Source organism: Thermobia domestica, chromosome 2 (genome assembly GCF_964235325.1).
Source record: "Thermobia domestica chromosome 2, izTheDome1.hap1.1, whole genome shotgun sequence".
Lineage (NCBI taxonomy): Eukaryota > Metazoa > Arthropoda > Insecta > Zygentoma > Lepismatidae > Thermobia > Thermobia domestica.
In genome coordinates, this window is record NC_137455.1 from 19604490 (window position 1) to 19624731 (window position 20242).

General features: G+C 37.4%; 1 protein-coding gene across 38 annotated transcripts in view; it reads right to left on the bottom strand.

Moving 5' to 3' along the window:
- Nucleotides 1–20242, bottom strand: part of shot (dystonin-like protein short stop) — a 620212-nt gene that overhangs the window by 154099 nt on the left and 445871 nt on the right. For 18 of the 38 annotated variants that reach the window (XM_081739757.1, XM_081739806.1, XM_081739741.1 and 15 more), the window contains exon 1: nt 2296–11637. The exons of 4 other annotated variants lie outside the window; for them this stretch is intronic. In XM_081739757.1, coding sequence (XP_081595883.1) covers nt 2296–11520 — 9225 coding nt within the window. In that variant the 5' untranslated portion in view covers nt 11521–11637. 16 more of the 38 variants (XM_081739920.1, XM_081739887.1, XM_081739913.1 and 13 more) reach the window with 2 other exon arrangements.

The window sequence follows — 20242 nt, forward strand, 5'->3', positions numbered from 1 at the left end:
ATGGGTGAACGTGATGACTTGAAAAAAGCCGTGAAATCCACCACCAATGGCATTCCATTGAATAGCAGAGAAAAAGCTGCTTTTTGATATTCAGGGCATCTGAAAATTTTCGCATCATAGGATTTTTTTTTTTTTAAACTATTGTGCTAATTGTTTGGAACTGGCTTGACCATAACGTCTTCCATTGGACCGACGACTCTCCGCTCTACGACCATAATCTACGAGGTGTGCCCAAAACGTATCGAACCTTACATTTTCCCGCGTAACCAACGTAGCACAGGAGACTTTCTTCAGTGTAGATGTAGAGGGGACACTCATGCGTAGTCTTTTTTTTTTTTTTTTTTTTTTTTTTGCCGCCTGCAGAAAGCGTCAATTGGTGGCAGTAGGCCAACGAGTGAAGACGTGTAGTGAGCGGTCGTCGGATTTCAATTTCTTTTGTAAAAAGACAGAAGACCTTCAGCAGCGATCTTGCATCAAATTTTGTCAAAAGCTTGGCGATACCCAAGCGGAAACCGTTTAATCGGATGGGTACATTCAATTATGAACGAGAATTTGGGCATGAGAAGATTGTCCGCGAAATTTGATTCAGGTTTTCGTCGCCAAACACAACATTCCTCTGTGTCATCAGGCTCCCCATTCATTAGACATGGCTCCATGTGACTTTTGGTTACTTCCCAAGCTGAAAAATGCCACTAAAAGGGGCCCAATTTTAGTCAAGAGAAGACATCATGCGGAATGCAACGGCACGGTTGCTCACCACAGCGTTCCAGAAGTGTTTCCAACAATAGCTGGAGCGCTGAGAGAAGGTGTGCATTACCAAGGAGACTACTTTAATGGGGATTAGTGTTTTGAATTTCTAATCAATAAATCTATTTTTGCCAACCACAGGTTCTTTGTGCAAGTACTTTTGGAACACCTTCGTATTTATTTATTTATTTATTTATTTTCGAAATCATTTTAAGTCCAAAACGCCAGGGACGCCTACAAACATAGATCGAGAAAGACTGAAGTAATACCGATAGCAAAAGATATTAACGAATCATAGCTAACGTTAGTTACGTGCTACAGCATTAGAAACTGTCATTTTCAGCACACTTTGTGAATTCGCTATAATGCAAGACTTTTCAAACGCCCTGTATCAATTTTTTTTTTTTAAAAAAAAGACAAAAACATATTAATGCAAAAGAAATTTTAATAATTAACGAACAAAAACACAACACAGAGCACTAAGGGCTTCTCTTGTTTGAAAAGTAAATCAAAAGACTAGCATTATTGATGCAAAACAGGACTAATCACTGAAGCAAAAGAACCTGCACGCTCACAAAACGCCGACAAAACAAACTATGCACACTTTATATATAAATAAAGTGTTTAATTACCAAACTGCAAACGTTATGTTCACTAATACACACTCACACATCTCGCACACGCATCAAACCACATATGTATATATAATAAAATGAGCTCATTACCAAACACCAGACAGCTTTCATAATCATTACTTTGCATATGAAGAGATCCAATATTGGCATTTGAAGAGAAAAAATAATAATAAAATAGCCTACCAAGAGAGAACATTTTCATACCTGAAAACAAACAGCAAGCAATATAGATAAAAAAAAATTAAAAAAAAAAAAAAACAGTATTCCTGCAAATAAAACAAATATATAGAAACCACCTGCGGGAAGAAATATCACGTCAATATATTATTTTTTTGTTTTGTTTTGTTTGTTTGTTTCTTTGTTTAGACAACACGAGCGGTCAAGAAAGCTCTGTTAGACATCACATCCCATTGTTAGTTTTTAACTATAAGCAGGTCTACATAATATCAAACATTCTCTTAGTATCAGTTTTATTTATTTTTTTCATTGTTAGTTATTTGGCATTAGTTTGTTGAAAAGGCATTATTAACTTTTTTTTTGAAAAAAAAAAATATTCAACTGGCTCCTCACAGCCTGATAAAACTGCAAATAAAGAAAGAAATAGAAAAAAACACCACACACATAAAGTCAGACATTTCACTTGTAAAACATCCGTTCCACCTTAAGAAAAATAATAAATATCCATTCCAACAGTGTTTAAAATTCCAATCGGCATGCTTTTATATGTATGTATGAAGCACTACAAGATGCATAATGATTTAAAGAGGGGGGAGGGGGAGATGAGGGGAGTGCTATATCTTGCAGCAAGTCAAGCCAAACCGGTCACATGTAGAGTGGAGAACCAGGCCTCACGCATATCCTGTAAGCTACTACTCAGGCAGCAGAGGCCCCTGAATGCAGCAAGCAGTCTTACCCTTGCCTCCGCCGTCAACAAATATCCTCTGTCCAGTGCCTCTAGAAGAGTAATCTTCCTTCCTGTTGATGTATCTAGCATCTCACCTTTGTTTGCGTCTATCAGAACGGCGTCTATGGCTTCCAAAAGGGAACTGATTTTCCCAGATTTCGGATCCTTTACCACAGTCGTTGTGGGATCTACAAGTCCATTATCTATAGATTCAAGGAGGGTTAATTTTCGGTTCGTAAAGGCATCAGTGAATTTTCCTGTGCTGGGATCATATAAACCAAATTGAAGAGATTCGATTAATGATAACCCGTGTTTTGGTGTCACGATCAAACCGCTATCAACCGCTGCGGACAGGCTAACAAGATGACTAGTGGCTGTGTTCACGACGTTACCCTTTTCGGAATCCATTAAGCCCTTGCGGAATGCTTCTTGAAGCTTTACTAACTTCTTCTTTAGAGTATCTTTAACCAGTGCTGAATCTGGATCTATTAGTCCAAGTGATATTGTCTCTTTTAAGGTCAACACTTCTTTTGAATTTGGATCTGTAAATTTCCCAGTGTTAATGTTCAAATGTCCTTGTTCAATAGCATTGTCGAATGTCAGGGGTTCTCTTAAGAACACAACTGTACCTTGCTCAAAAATAATGCACAAAGTTTTGACTTTCCCAGTTTGAGGATCAAACATTGCTCTCTTATTCAGGTCAATAATACCTTCCATAATCGCCTTCTTCAGTGTCTTGAATCTTGCTGTATTTGGATCTTTCACGACTGCCGATTCTGGATCAATAAGTTCAAATCGTATAGCTTCTTCCAATGTACATTCTCTCATTGTTCGTGGGTCTTTAAAAGTACCTCTCTGGAAATCTATTGAACCTCTTCGAACCGCCTGCTGGAATGTAATTGGTCGTTCAACTGTCACTAATAAACCTTTTTCTATTGCGACATCAATGGTGTAAGTTTTCTTTGTTTTTGGATCTATGACCCTTCCTCTTGGTACGTCAATGCTACTATCTTCAATGGCCGAATTAATACTTTTCAGCTGCCCTGTTATTGGATCCTTTACTGCCGTTGTGTTACCATCAATAAGTCCATGCATGATAGACTGAGCGATATCTAATTGATCTCCAATATCAGGATCAACAAAACGACCCACTTCTGGTTTATACAATTTATGTTTAACAGCTTCTTCTACTGTTAAAGGTTTCTTTGCTGTTATAATTAAATGTCTATCTTTGGCTTCTTTCAAGGAAATTGACTGTTTAGGTTTGGTTTCAGGCATATTGTATACACCAGCTTCATCATCAATTAATTCGATTTCAATAGCTTCGGGTAATTTCATATACTTTCCACTCTTTGCGTGTTTGATGATGGATGTCTGAGGGTTGACTAGTTCCTCTTTGCAAGCATCTGCCAATGTTAGTTTTCGACCATTTGATGGATGAATAAATTTGCCTGTTTCTGTATCATACAAGCCTATTGTGATGGCTTCATACAAGCCGAAAGTTCCTTCAATATCAACAATAAGACCCAGTTCCATTGCTTCTGATAAAGGAATTACGTAATTTGTGCCAGGCTCTTTGAATTTACCAGCTCGTCTATCTATGATTCCTATTCGACATGTTTCTACAAGAGACAGTAGTTTTCCTGATTTTTCATCCCAATAACAAGGAAGCATCGAATTAATTATAAATCTTCGAATGGCTTCATGAAGAGTTATCTTTTTACCTGTATTTGGATCGGTAAATTTTCCTGTTTGATCATCGTACAAACCTTGATGAATTGCCTTCTGTAACGATATTGCAGCTTTACTATCGATAATTAGTCCTAATTCAAACGCTTTCGAAATCGATACTTCTATATTTTGCGTGAAATCTTTTACTTTCGCGGTTTTACCATCTACAAATCCTAGCTTGATGGCTTCAGCTAAGGAAACTTTTTTCCAGAAACCACTGCGGGTATCTTTCACGTGAACGGAATCAGAGTCAATCAAGTTCTTATCAACAGCTGCGGCCAAAGTTAGATACTCTCCTGTTGATGGATCTAAAAACTTTCGCAAATCTTCATTGTACACTCCTTTGACAAGAGCTTCACTTAAAGTGATTGGCCTTCGAACTTCAATCAAAAGACCTTGTTCAAACGCTTCTTGAAAATCGAGTTTTCGGAATCGTCCCATCTTAATTGTGCCTGCTTTAGCGTCAACTATACCTTCTTTTACGGCTTGCATAAATGTCATTATTTCCCCACTACCGTGATTTTTAACAAGCGTAGATGCCGGATCAATGATGCCACCTTTGATGGCCCTATCTGTTGGTAGTTTTTCCTGGGTTTCAGGGCTAATAAATTTTCCAGATTTTGGATCATAGAAACCTTTAAACACTGCTTCAGGCAGCGAAAATTTGCGTTTTGCTGGAATAATCAAACCTCTATCCAATGCATCATAAAAATGCATTTCAGCTCCATTTGTGGGATCAATAGCCATACCTGATTTAGGGTCAATGACGCCAATTTTTATAGCATCTCTTAATGTAATAATATCTCCTGATCGAGGATCTTTTACAGTTAATGAATTTCTGTTTATTTCTCCTCGCTGAATTGCTTCCTCCAAAGTCACACGTTCGTTACTGTCACTTAGAATCATCAGACCAGATTGTGGATCATAGCAACCTTGCGCTAAAGCTTCTTGTAAAGCCCACGGTTTACGTGTTGTCAAAATGTAACCTTTCTCAAATGCAACATCTAAAGTCATGATTGTCGGATACGTCAGCAATCCACGTTGATCATCTAACAGTCCTGAGTTAATGGCATCCGTCACAGAGATTATTTTATCTCGCTGGACATCTTTCACGCTCACAAACGAACATTCAACAAACCCTGTCTTGATGCTTTCAGCTAGAGTTAGTTCGTCACCGGTTGCAGGATTAGAGAACTTGCCAGTTAACGGAGAATAAATATCTTGAACAATTGCATCGATCAATGAAACAGAAATTTTGTTTGTGACTATTAGACCTCGTTCTAAAGCAACATCCAAAGTCATGGGGTTACTAGTGACTGTATCTTTAAGTTTACCAGTTCTAGAATTGACTAGTTTTGTCTGCAAAGCGTCGTCTAGAGAAACAAAAGCATTTGCCTTAGTATCTTTACATTCGGTAATAAAAGCGTCTACCAATCCCCGCTTTACGCCTTCTTCTATATCAATTGGTTGATTTGTCATTGGATCTGTGATTTTACCAGTTTTAGGGTTGTACAATCCTTTATTAATAACTGCTTCTAACGAAATAGGTTTCTGTTTGGCAACCATGTAGCCCTTCAGAAACGCTACTTTTAATTCTACCTCAGTCCTTGTTTCAACGTTGATGATTACACCTTTATTTAAATCTACAATACCAATTTCTATTGCTTCAGATAACGGAATTATGTCATCATTCTCTGGATTTCTGATATTCACTGATTTAGGGTTGACAACGCCACTGTTGAGTGCCTCTACTAATGGAATTGTTTCTCCTGAAATTGGATCCTGAATTTCTCCAGTTGCTGGATTGTACAGACCATCTTCTACAGCTTGCTGGAAAGTTACGGACCCTGTTTCGGGCGAAGTACTTGGAAAATGACCATTAATTTGTTGTTCTCTTTCGCTGATCCATCCTAACTGTACGGCTTCGTAGAAAGAAACTCGTTTACCAGATTTAGGATCAACAATTTGTCCCGTGTTTTTGTCAATGAGCACATTCTCAAAAGCTTCTTTTAACGTAACGAAAGAATTTCGACGCAAATCTTTCACAACAAGTCTGTCAGAGTCAAATAAACCAAGGGATACTGCTTCGTGGAATGTTACTGGTTCCTGAGTTTCAGGATTGACAAAGGTATCTGTATTTTTATCATATATTCCTTCTAAAGAACTTTCTAGGTCCAATTGTGTTATTAAAGTAACTTTGTATTTGGTTTTCTCTTCAACGAGATTCACTTTCGTGTCGCTTATAAGTTCGACCACGTCAGTCAGATTAACAACGTTTCTAGAAAGGGCTGTATCAACACTAAGCTCTTTGTTTTGTGACGGAATATACATCATACATTTGGTAGGCTGAATATATTTATTTTCAATAGCTTCCTTAAGTGGTATTTTTTCTCCTTCAGGAAATTGTTTTCTGGGCTTGTCGGGTGTTTTTGGTGGAGATTTTGTTGGGGAGCTTCTGACGACAGTTACTGATGCCTTTTCTTCTATGACCTGTGGAGATGCACGGCTCTTTTCTGGAGATCTACTTTTACTATCTGGAGACGTTCTACCAACAGTTGGCGATCCTTTCCGTTCTGGTGATGATTTTGTGGGCGATATACTTCTTGTAGGACTAATACTTTCTGGGGAACTGCCTTTCGATGGTGCTTTTACAGGACTCGATCTTGGAGACGCTGATTTGGTTGGACTAGCTCTATCCACTGATGATCTGGTTTTTTCAGGGCTTTTCTCAGGTGTCCCTTTCTTGGTTCTTTCAGGGCTTGTTTTCTTGTCACTATCCTTTTTCCCCTTTATGCTTTTGACCGCTTCAACGACAGCCATTCCTGCGAGAACTGGTGCTCCCACAACAGCCAACAGACCCATTTTAGCTGCTTCTTTAACATTGACAGTCATTCCAGTTTTGTAATTCTTCACGCGTCCCGTTTTTGGGTCAATTAAACCTTTCTCAACAGCTTCTCTCGTGGATATTGGAGCTCCATTCACAACATCATATACAACAGAATTTGGATCAATTAAGCCCTTATCAAGAGCTTCTTGGAATGTATAACTTTTACCTGTTTTAGGATCTTTGAATTTTCTTGTTTTCTCGTCATACATGACATCGTAAGCTTCCATTATATTTAACTTACTTGTAGAAGTTGTGACTTTTCTGGTGTCAACTGTCGAGGTGATAGGGTCAAGAAAACCACCTTGAATGGCTTCTGATATTGGCATAATTTTACCAGTAGCAGGATCTTTGTAGGTGCCAGCGTCCAGATCTACAAGGCCTTGAGCTACAGCATCAGAAAATGACATTTTGATCTCTCTTGTTGTAAATTCCTCTTTAGTCTCAGATTCATCTTTCACAATTCCTCTTCTCCTCGCTTCGTCGAGAGAAATGATTTCACCAGTTTTCGAATTTTTCACTTCATTTGGACCAACTAAAATATAACCGTGACTTAACTCAATTGTTTTTGTAGTGATTGTGTGGAAAGATGTAACAGTTTCCGTTACTGCAGTAACTGTCCCTGGCTCAAACGAAACAAGATAAGGAACAGGTTTAATAACGAGTAAACCACTTTCGATAGCTTCGGAAATGGGTATTTCTTCACCAGTTTTGGGATTTGTAAAAACTCCTTTGTCGCTATCAATTAGATTGCATTGTAAAGCTTGAATGAGCTCAACGCTGTCTGGTGTTACAGGACACGGTAGTGCCATAATAAAGTCACTCTTAATAGCATCTTCAATCAGTTTTCTCTCTCCAGTGACCGGATGTATGATTTCTTTAGTCTCTGAATCAATTAAACCTCTCTGAAGAGCAACTGGGAATGTCATTCCTACTGGTGGTAAACCTTCTGCTTTCACTCCTTCAGGCTTTTCAAATACATTGTAAACTTGTGCAGCTTCCATTAGAGTTACGGGTCCACTTATAGTCTGTACCACTGAGTTGCTTTCGTCTATCGATCCCTTCTCAATTGCCTCTTCTAGGGTAATAACTGCTCCAGTATCTGGCTCCGTTACTTTAGACAAAGGATCGACGATTTCACAAATGATAGCCTCTCTGAGAGTAAGCTGGGAGCCAGTTTCTGGATGAACGATTTTCTGGGTGTCTGGTTCTATAAGACCTTGCTCAATCACTTCTGGAACAGCTAAGCTATGGGCAACAGGTACAAGAAGCTGTCCAGACGCCGCATCGAGTACACCACGATCCATAGCTTCTTGGATATTAAGCACGTCTCCTCTTTGTGGATCTCTGATATTTCCCTGTGTAGGGTCAATCTTTTTCATATTTACAGCTTCTACAAGGCTCAAAGTTTCCCCATCTGGGCCGACAAAGTTTTCGGGTTTCTCTAGTAATTCTACAGTCTTTTCGTCGATAAGTCCTGTATCAATAGCATCTTTAGGTTTTACTATTTTCTTTCTCATTTTCTGCAACACAACTGGTTTTGCGTCTCTCTCCGGACTTTGAGTCAATGATCTTGCGCGTCCAATTGTCACACTAAACTTCGGTTCTGTTGTAACGCGGTCTCTGGTTCGCTCCCCCGCAGATGGCCCATCTTCATCGCTATCGTCTAATGAAATGGATGTAGTATCTAAAACCTTTATTCTACTTTCTTGTGCTTTCTTCAACTGATTTAAATCTTGCTGGGTTAGAAGTCCTCGTTTGACAGCTTCTTCAGGGGTCAGATCTTCCCCTGTCTGTGGATCCTGAATGATAAGCGAAGACGACACTACTTCAGTGTGAGTTGTTACTACTTGTTCAGGAGAAATTTCAATGTAACTTTCTAACGCGTAACCTTGTAAGGTTTGCTCATCTATAAGACCCCTGTTATATGCTTCTTCCAAGCTGATATCTTCTCCTGTGACAGGATCTACTACTATAGCTTTTTTCATAACTGTCTTAGTACCTTTCTCAATAGCTCCTACTAAAACTTTTCCCGCAATAATTGGTGCTCCTAAAACAGCTACTACGCCAAATTTCACAGCCTCACTTATAGGTATTTTTCTTCCTGATTTGTCTTTATAATGGCCTGTTTCTCTGTCAACTATACCTTTTCTCATGGCTTCGTTTATATTCAAATCCTTGCCAGTGTACGGATCTTTGACTTTCACTTTTCTTGGTTCAATCTTCCCACTTTTGACAGCTGTAATGAGATCTGTAGTTTTTCCAGAATCTTGCAATACGACCAAAGCTGTTTCTGGATTGTAAACAATACCAGTGGAGACTTGGATAGGATTTAACGGTTCTTGTACTACACTTTTAATTTCCGTAAACGTCGGAAGATCTGAATCACAATTTACGTCAGAAAGTTCAACAATATCTGGTTTTCCTTCAACCTTTGTTACCTGAATTAGTCTTGGTGTTGATGAATCAACTTCCATTCTTTGTTCGAGAATTACGTATTCTTTAGCAATAGCATCTTTAAGTGTAAGCTTCTTTCCGCTCTTATCAGTATAGTGGCCTGTAGAATCAAGGATATGCTTTTCTAAACTTCTTAATAAAGGAATTCTTCGCCCATTATTGCTATCTATCACAGTAGCTGATTTAGGATTTATTATTTCTAATTTTACACATTCTTCAAAAGACACTAAACGATCTGTGCCTGGAATTATGAAAAGTCCAGTCACTGGATCGATAAGCTTTTGTTCGATTGCTTCTGACAAAAACCATCCATCAGGAGGTAGTTCGTAGACTTGTTTCTCGGCACTAATAGTAAATGTACTCGTATGCTTGGATGGTGAACATGTAGGACTAACATTCCCACTGTCTGTCTTAGCAGGGGATTTCATTTCTCTATCAGTCTTAGAGGGGGACAATACTTCTTGGTGTTTCACTGGAGTAGTAGGAACGGACGTGGAACTATCGGTTCCAAAAGCACCAGACGTGGGTGACGAGAACTGTGACATTCGCTCTTTCGGTGACAGACTTCCAGTTGGTGATTGTTTAATAGGCGAGGAACTTCCAGAACGCTTTCCTTTAACAGGAGAAGAAGGTGAAGAGTATCTGTCTTTAACTGGTGAGGAACTACCTGATCTATCCTTTCCAGGTGAGGACGTACCTGGGGATCTGTCTTTTATAGGTGAGGAACTTGGTGAATGTTTATCTTTCAAAGGCGAAGATCTTTCCTTAGTAGGACTTCCACGCTTCGATCCAGCCGGAGATGACTGAACTGGGCTTTGCGATACTCGTGTACTTCTTGCTTTCTCTGGGGAAATTGGTCGAGTTTTCGTTGGTGAACTAGGCGGTTCTTCAGATGGAACAGCTTGTGATTCCCTTGTGAAACCTAACAAGCCCTCTCTCATTGCGTCCTGTAAGGTCCACACTCGACCAGTATCTGGATCTCTGAAAGTTTGTGTACTCTCGTCTATTAAGCCTTGCTGAATGGCTTCTCCAAACGTCATTTTAACTTCCGAAGTCGTAACTCCACTAGACGTCACGGTGACATATCGTTTGATTGTCTTTGTAACTGTTGCTGTTGTTACAGTAATGTTTAGCAAACTTCTGAGAAGAGCAGCCCCTTCAGGAGTAATAAGTTTCTTCTGAACAGCATCTTCTAACGGTATTGGTTTTTTAGTTTTCGGATCAATTACCTGCCCAGTTTTAGGATCCAAACAATTTTTCAAAACAGCTTCCAATACTGTTAATTCTTTTCCTTTGTTATCTTTCCTGATACCAATTTTCTTGTTTAGCATTTCCATAATTTGTGGCTGAATGAACTTCTTTCTCACAGCTTCGTCCAATGACATCGTTTTCCCAGTTTTAGTATCTACAAATGTACCCGACCTTGAATGAATAATCCCTTTATTTAGTGCAACATTCAGACTAACATATTCACCGCTTACAGGATCTTTAATTCCGTCAATGTCGAAGATCATCCTCTGAGCAACTGAAGTAATTAACCCTTTGTCAACAGCTTCTGGAATTGTACACACTTCTCCGGTTAAAGCATCACAGAAATAGCCCTCTGGAAGAATGATACCTTGAGCAAATGCTTCTGTAAGAGTAAGCAATTCTCCAGATTCTGTATTAGAAACGGATTTAGCATCAACATCTAATAAACCTCTAGCTATACATTCTAATATAGGAAATTCTTTTCTATGAATTGGACTTAATATTCTACCGTTATCACCTACTAATTCGAGATCACAGCAGTCTTTTAACGTCAATGGCTTCATTATTAACTGGCGTCTTTGTGCATCTTGTAACGTAAGCTTTTCTTTCGTTCGTTTGTGAATATATCTACCCTGTTTGACGTTGAGTATGCCTTTTTCAATGGCTTCCATCACTGTTACTTTGTTATCCGTCGTCGCATCAACAACTTCTCTAATATTACCGTTAATAATACCTCGTTGTACAGCTTCATCAAGTAAATACTTGTCCCCTGAGTTTCTATCTACTAATTGACCTGTGTAATTGTCTACGAGTCCTTGAGAAATAGCATCTGCAAGGGCGATTCCGTGGGAAACTTTATCTTCGTCTTGTTTGTCAAGGTGGCCTCGAGCGAAAGCTTCTTTCAATGTCATACAATCGCCACTTTTGGGATCTCGGAATTCGCCTGTCTCTGCGTTCAAATAGCCCTGCAAGACGGCCTCGGCTAGTGTCAATTTACGTAAACTCACGATCTGTAACTCTGTAAGATATCTTACCTTCTCTTGATGCACTACCCCTAATTTCACAGCTTCTTCCACCGAGATCGGTTTCCCTGATTTAGGATCGACGAAAGATCCTTTCTCAGCATCGTATAGTTCTTTCTGAATCGCTTCTAATAAAGAAAGCTGAATGCCTGTTTTAGGGTCTACAATACCGCACGATCCCAGTAATTTTTCTGCAAGAGACGGATCTATTAGATCTTGTGCTACAGCTTCCTGTATGCTCAGTCTGCGACCTGTCTGTGGATCCAAAAACTGTCCTGTTCTGACATCCAGTACCCTCTGCTTAATGGCATCACCCACGGTGAGAATTTCACCGGTGATCGGGTGAACGATGCCTCGAGCTTCACAGAAGCTCTCCGTAGAGATCCCCTCCTCGATCTTTTCGATTCTCTTCAGCGAACGGATTTCCGAAAACTGCATGCTACTGCCCCGAGTCACAGAGGACTCTGAGATAGCCTCGCCATTCGTAGTGGTCCCTCCAATGTAAGCCTCGCCGTTTCTGGAGGAGGTCGTGATTACAGATCGTTTGATAGGCGACTCATCTCGAGACGTCGTGACCGTGACAGTAGCTACAGATGTGCGTCGAGCACCGTCGTTGATGTCGTGAGAACTGGAACTGTGCACAACTCTGGAAAGAAAAAAGGAAAAAAGGATCATGTAACAAGCTGTTAAGCAAGACCTAAATACAAGTAAATAATGGATAATATGTAACATAATTAGAATCGTAGTTTGAAATCCTTACCGCAAGTACATGTGATAACATCCTATGATCAGGGCCGGCTCTACCATGTGTGTAACACGTGCATTTGCACGAGGCGGCAAAATCTATCATAACTATATTATTTATATCAAATTTCTTGTTGGAAACACATTCCATGATGATAGCAGTTAAATTTAGTAAGCTGACCTATCTGGATACTACATTATAAATCATGTTTAGGTCGCATTAGTTTAAGGTTACATGAACAGTTTTAAAGCAAATGGTCAAACAAATCCCTGCATGAATTGCTTGATTGTTGTCACACACAAGAACTCAATTTTCGAACAGTAGCAATGAATACCTGTTTCATTTAGCTAGTTATCTCAATTTTGATATAAAAGCTAGTCATGCCTTTGTCACAAACAAGTTCCTTATCTTTGAAGGTGGAAACAATTAAAAAAAAAAAAAAAAATCACAGATTTAGAAGGAAAATCAAGAAATAAGATAAAAGAGCTAGTTGTACTGGAATTGCAAATTGATATATTGAGATTGAAGCTTGATATAGAATTCTATAATAATAATAATAATAATAATAATAATAATAATAATAATAATAATAATAATAATAATAATAATAATAATAATAATAATAATAATAATAATAATAAAATACCATCTTTCCTTTGCAGGTATGTTTGCTTTATATTTCACTAATATAATAGATTATTATTTAAAGAAAAAGAAAAAAACAGACACAATGAGAGGGTATTTGTAGTGTTCAGGCCTTTCTGAGTACTGTTTCCACCCCTTCGTTGTTTCTGATGGGATACCATACTTGGCCTTTAAGATTTGTTCTTTCTGGAGAAAGGGGGAGGGGACAGCAAATGTTGTCACTGCACGGGACGGCAAATTGCCTAAGGCCCGCTCTGCTTATGATTACGTCACAGCGTTATCGCTCACTTGAGCCCACGAAGTGTTACAATGAGACGTTATTACATGCAGTGTCTCGTGTGATCAGAGTCGGGTTGTGAAATGATTGATCGAAAGGAATAACGAATTTGTGTTAAATTTTGTTTTAAACTTTGAAGAAAGAGTACAGAGGCATACGAAACGTTGCAGGCAGCATTCGGTAATGGATTAAATGAATTGCGCAATGATCTCCCAGTGGTTTGCAAGTTTTCAAGCTGGAAGAATGTCCATGGACAATGATCCCCATCCTGGTCGCCCGTCCGTGAATCGACATGAAGAGAAAATTGCCCAGGTCAGCGCACTTGTGAGACTGTCCGTCAAACGCCCATGGAGAAGTTAAACATTTCAATCAGCTCATGTCACCATATCTTATATGCAGACCTAGAGATGCGGTGTATATCGGTGAAATTCGTGCCGAGGATTTTTACACAAGCGGAAGGATACATGCGTCACCATCAGCAGGGAACAGCAGCCAACTATCAGACATCCTAGTCAACATCGTCGCAGAAGATAAATCATGGGTTTACTATTACAACCTCAAACGAAGGTGTTATCCTAATGAAAGTTATCTACTCGAGACCCAAAAAACCCGGACAAGACCGATACAGGGTATATAACGCTACTAATTGTATTATTATTATTATTATTATTATTATTATTATTATTATTATTATTATTATTATTATTATTATTATTACATACACGAAATCGCGCATCACGAATTTGTATATGTGGCCAACTGTCAATAAGTCTACACAGCTCTGTTGCAACGATTACGTATTTCATAAACGGGGGGACAAATGGGTACCTGAATAGTGGTGTTTGAATCGTGACAATGCTCCGTATCACATTTCAGGTATGGTTTCCTACTTCTAGGCGAAATCCATCATCGTCATCGTACACCATCCCCCTTACTCGTCGTATCTAGCTCTCTATGACATTTTCCTGTTCCCTACACTGAAATCCACTTTAAAAGGAAAACGATTTGACCTATTCGGACAACACGAAGAAACTCTGGTACATTCCACAACAAATGTCCCAGGACTGTTTCCAGCGTCGCCAACGTTGGAACCTGTAGATGTTGAAGTGGCAGGAAAGTACTTTTAAAGAGGACAAGCACGAATTAGGTGTAAGTTGCATATGATTTATATAATCAGTCCGGGAATTAAATAAGCAGCCCTGGTAAATATACATGAGGTGAAGAAACTACTGTCAAAATGTTTGAATAAAACATCACATCCACACTATATTTTCAAGTAAAATGGAAGGCAAATTACATTCCTTTCCCTTATTTTAAACAATACAGGGGACAACTATCATAATAACAATCGTAAAATTAATGTTGCAATTATCCTTAAAACTACTGTGACGCAACTTGAGCAGATAAACGCAAATCACCATCTAACAAACCTATAAAAATCAGTAATACCAGACACCTGTCGAATGGTCAAAGATCTTTGACGAAAAACTATTCAAATAATCCGGACTTGCCAGAGACATCCGTCAGAGTATTAAGCTGAAACCGGTTTAAACCGATATACAATAATAATAATAATAATAATAATAATAATAATAATAATAATAATAATAATAATAATAATAATAATTTCTTTTCTTTGGAATTTAATCATGATTATTCTGGAATTAAACAAACAAGACATACCGTAACTTCTTTGAAATTCAGTTCCTTCATTAGCATATTATCTTGACAGTGAGTCCCAAATTATTCTCTGACTAGGCAATTTATAAATGTTTACTGTCTAAATGAAATCCACTTTACGTTAAACATATATCTCCTGTCTAATGTAGGGAATCAAGGATTTTTACCTTCAAAACTGAAACTAAGATTCGTTTCATTGGTTTAAATTATTCATACCCACGCTCTCTTTAATTCTTATTCAATTTTCCGTAACTATTCTGCATTGTCATGTTTGAAGTTTCCTAATGACTCAGTGAAAGAAAGAAGAATATACCAGAGCAGTTACTATTTTTCTTCCGTTGACATTTCCTTAAAAAGAATTTATGCAACTCATCCCTCATAACATATGAAAAGAAGCGTTCAAGGTAGGCATTGTCATCATATCTATTTTTAAGGTAAGATTAATAACTTCTTATTTCTTAGGAAACAGCCTCCTATTTTTCCACTTTTCTCCGTGAATTCTTTCTCAATCTTCTATTTTCGTTTATCAACGAACTTAAAAAGTTCGTAACTGAATTCTCTTTGACTGTGTGCGTGTATATCTGTGTCTGTTATTTGCGATTTTTTTTTTTTTTTTTTTTTTTTTCAATTCTGAGCCCTCCATTTGATAGATCTGAAAGAAAAGGTGGAATTTTTCGCGTCACTCCTACCATTTCAGAGATACTGGCCAAAAAGTTTCCGATTTTGGGAGATTTTAGGAGCCATATCATGGGAACCGTTAAGTCACAGAGAGATCATATTGGTGTTGATCAATACTTAAGAGGATGGTGAACATTTTGGTATCAAATAGTAACCGGTGGCCATTGGCCAACTGGCCACCGTTCCGCAGATATTCGCCCAAAAAAAGTTTGGATTTCGGGAGATTTAAGGAGGAATATCTCAAGAAGCAAGCGTAAGTCATAGAGAGATTATGTTTTGCGATTTTTTCAATTTTCACCCCTCCATTATGACCATGTCTTTGTAAAACAATATACTGTAGAACGTTATAACAGAACTCTTAAATGAAACATGTGAAAAAAATTTAGTACTCAAGGAAATTATCAATGAATAGATATATCACAAAAATTGTTTAATGAGTATAATAATAAAGTACATAGAACAATTGGTATAAAACCTGTAGAAATTGAGAAAAATTAATTCTTTTTAAATTCGTTCTGGCGATACTCTTGCAGCATTCTCAACTGCAAGAAGTGTCTCTTTCTTGCCCGAAAATAGATAAGTTTAATGGAAAATTCCGTCCAAAATTTATCTATCTCGTACGTTCCCTGAACATTTTAAGAACAGCAATTAAACTCGATACAATACAAACTCCATCTGGTTGCTCATAGATTAATTTATCGTTTTTATTTATTTATTTAACAATCAATACAAACTCCATCTGGTTGCTCATAGATTAATTTATCGTTTTTATTTATTTATTTATTTATTTATTTGACAATCACCAGATACAGCTCAGAGGCCATTTTATACTGGATGTCTAACAACAACAATAAGAATGAAAAGGATTTGGGAAGGTATTAGCCAGGGCCTGTTTAGTAGGTACCATGCCGGCATTTGCCTGGTAGGGCTGAGGAAACCTTGAGAAACCCAGTCAGGATGGTCGACAGCGGGAATCGAACCCGCGACCTCCCGAATGCGAAGTCAACGCTTTACCACTTGAACTACTTTGCTCACAACTTAATTATATCCAGAGCTTATAGGGTAATGAAAAATTCATACGTTAATTTTAGATGAAATAAGAGAAACCAAGAAAGAAAGAAAAAATACTAGAAAACAAAACAAAACATCATATTGATTGTTATATTACCCTCATCTACGATTATTCAGTTTATTTATTTACTTAGTTAGCTTATGAGGCATACTTATACATTCTACTTATCTGTCACATACATTCTTCCCTTTTTTCTATTTTGTACCTTGTAACATTTTTAGTATTTACAAAATGATAAAGTACAAAGTAGTCAGTGTTTTTGAGAAGGCGATCATTGTTAAATAGTACGCTACCAAATCGTATGACATCACAACGAATTATTAACGTACATAATACCATTTTGTAAGTGCTTTAAGCACAGTAAAATTTTATCTGTTTAGTTCTTGCAATAGTTTACATAATAGCAGGTATTAAGATTTACGCTGTAAAATTTTAGTACTATTTTTTATTGTTTGCGATATTTTAGATAATAGCAAGTACAAGTACTACGAAACTACTCTTTAAAATTTAAATATTATCCTTTAATTTCTTGCCATATTTTAGATAATAATAAGTACTAAAAAGTTACTCTGTAATTTTTTGATGTCTTTCATTACTTGCAAGTGCTGAAAGCAAAATATATTATTAAAAAAAAATCATACATTCATTCATCTCTCAGGAACTAAGAAGGTATGCATTTTAAAAACTATTAATTTATGCCAGTTGTGAATTCGCATTGTATGGGTTAGAAACATGGACATCACGCAAAAATGATAAAAAGCATCTGGAAGCTTTCGAAATATGGCTATAGAGAAGAATGGAGAGATTTGGCTGGATCGAGCCGAAAACGAACGAGAGTGTGTTAGAAATGGTACTGAAGAAAAGAACAATTTTGAGTAAGAAGAAACTGACTTATGAGTGACGTGCAAGAGGGTATGGTGGCAGGAAAGAAAGGGAAGGGGCGAAGGAGATTACAACTGATAGACGATCTACACGATATCAAAACAGAAAAATCGTATGTGAAGATAAAGCGGTTAGCGGAAGACTGTTGCACCACGTGACTTGCTAATAATGGAAGAATACCTACGATAATGATGATTCAATTCAGTTTTACATTTCTTTCAGCATGGTCTACAGTCAAAAAGAGAATGATGTTCCACCAAGAAATGGTGCAATATATGCCCAAAAGATTATATCTTCAAGGACTCAGCTGTTTCACTAACCATCGAAAACTTGCACTATGTTCAGATTGAAGTTTTTTTTTTTTTTTTTTTTTTTTTTAAGCGAATTTACGGTATTTATTTATGTACGGTATTTAAAATAAGTGCACTATTAGTAACAGGTTCTGCCTGGTAAACGATTGTGAGTAGGACTGTTCTTGCTTTTTATACTAAACGCTTTGTCAATGTTAATAATTTTATACGTACGGTAAGATTTTCAAAAGAATAATTTATTTACTCTGAAGATTTACACTCTTTTCGAGGTCAATAACTCTTAACTTGTAAAATGTTGCATTAAGTAGATCAAGTACGTACTTATACGTCCTTGTCCTTACAACTCCAGCAGAGTTCGAGGATTCTCGGTTGATTTATAAATCAACGAATGTCAAAAATTCATATGTACAAATTATTAAGTTACATATTTGGTCACTGTAGTTATTACATGTGTACAATTACGGACAAAAGCGCTGTTCATTCGCCTGAAAGTTTTTCTTTCATTCTTTCTATGCTGCCGAAAATAAGGAAAGGAAAGTCTAAGTTTTACGTCCCACGGTTATGCCGGCTAAGCTAAAGGAGATGATGATGATGAGAAATGAATGAAATCGTGGAATGAAAAAAGTGGGAGGAAACGGAGAACTCCGAGAAAACTAATACACAAGGTGTTTGTCCACCACAAAGCTCACTTGGCGCAATTTGGAATCGAACCAAGGATCCCATGCACCAGAGATGAACACACTATCACTGAGCCACCACGGCCAGGGGCGTCCGAAGAAAATTCTCTGGGAGGGCCATTCCACGGTTGCTATATTACGCCTGGCATTTAATATACGTGGTTTGATATTACGTATACATTTTCGTGAGCCAACGGGGCCAGGCCCCCCTGCCCTTCCTCGAGCGCCCATGACCACGACCCCTTCTATTCTGTCGAATAATTCTAACACTTCATATTGTTAAAGTATTTTCTTTTCATTATAATTTGTAATAATTTAACCCTGAATACTATTACCAATCTTGCCTTTACTTTTAAAAAGCTATTTGCACAAACAGATGAGAACGTTTGTAACACAGAAAAAGACATTCAACTCAAAACTATAAAATATAAAATTTTCATACTATTTTGTACTGCCACACTTATATAATATACACATAAACGTCAATAAAACCTATTTGAAAATCTTTCGACGATTCATAGATTGATCGCAGATCACATAAAAGAAGATACAAAAAATAAAATGTTAAAGAATATCATTTTTAATCTTTGAAAATCTAGGGCGTTATATGGGACAATATGAGACATATTTCTTTATGTTTTTCTTCCTTTCTATGATGTTTTGCTTTTATTTATTTATTTATTTATTTCGGAAGTTCATCTACTATTAAAGATGGGACCTAATTGTTCTTCGGGTTTTTTATCCGAAGAGTCGTACTTTCCTACAGTTTGAACATACACAAACTCGCGCAACAGAGTTGAAATCTTCAATGTAAAATTTGTTGATTGTTTTTGCACTTGTAAGCTCCCTCATTTATTACTTGTTCGAGTACTGCGAATAAAAACTATTATTTTATTTATACATTATTTATTTATTTATGGCGCTTGTTGCAGAATCTGAAAGAAAAATCAGTAAGATGTTCAAGAACTTGAGGAAGAGCTGTGAAGAATATGGAATGAAAAGAAATGTTAGAAAAACAAAAACCATGCTGACTGGAACGAAGGGGTCGGTGTCAAGTATAGAAGAGAGAAAATAGAACAGATGACTACTTTTCAATACCTGGGTAGTATTATTAGTAACGATATGAAATGTGAAAAAAAAAAAAAAAAGCTAGGATAGGAATGGTCTTTAGGAGAAAGAAAATAATATTTTGTAAAGTATTTGAGTTGAATAAAGAGTTGAAAAAAAAGACTCATAAATGCTTCGTATAGAGTATTGTACTGTATGGGACAGGCACATGGACATTAAGCAAAAATGATGGAAAACGACTGGAAGCTTTCGAAATGTGCGTGTGGAAAAGAATGGATAGAATTAGCTGAGTCAAACGGAAAATTAATGAGAGGGTGTTAGAAATGGTAGGAGGAAAAAGATCAATTTTAAATATTATTAAGAAGAGGAAGAGAAACTGGTTAGGGCATTGGCTAAGAAGGAATTGTATCATGAGGGACATGCTAGAGGATATGGTGGCAGGAAAGAGAGGGATGGGGATAAGGAGACTACAATTAATGGATGATATCAAAACAGAAAAATCGTACATAAAGACGAAGAGCTTGGCGGAAGACCGTGAAGCATTAAATAACATTATTGTTTAATTTTAATAACTGT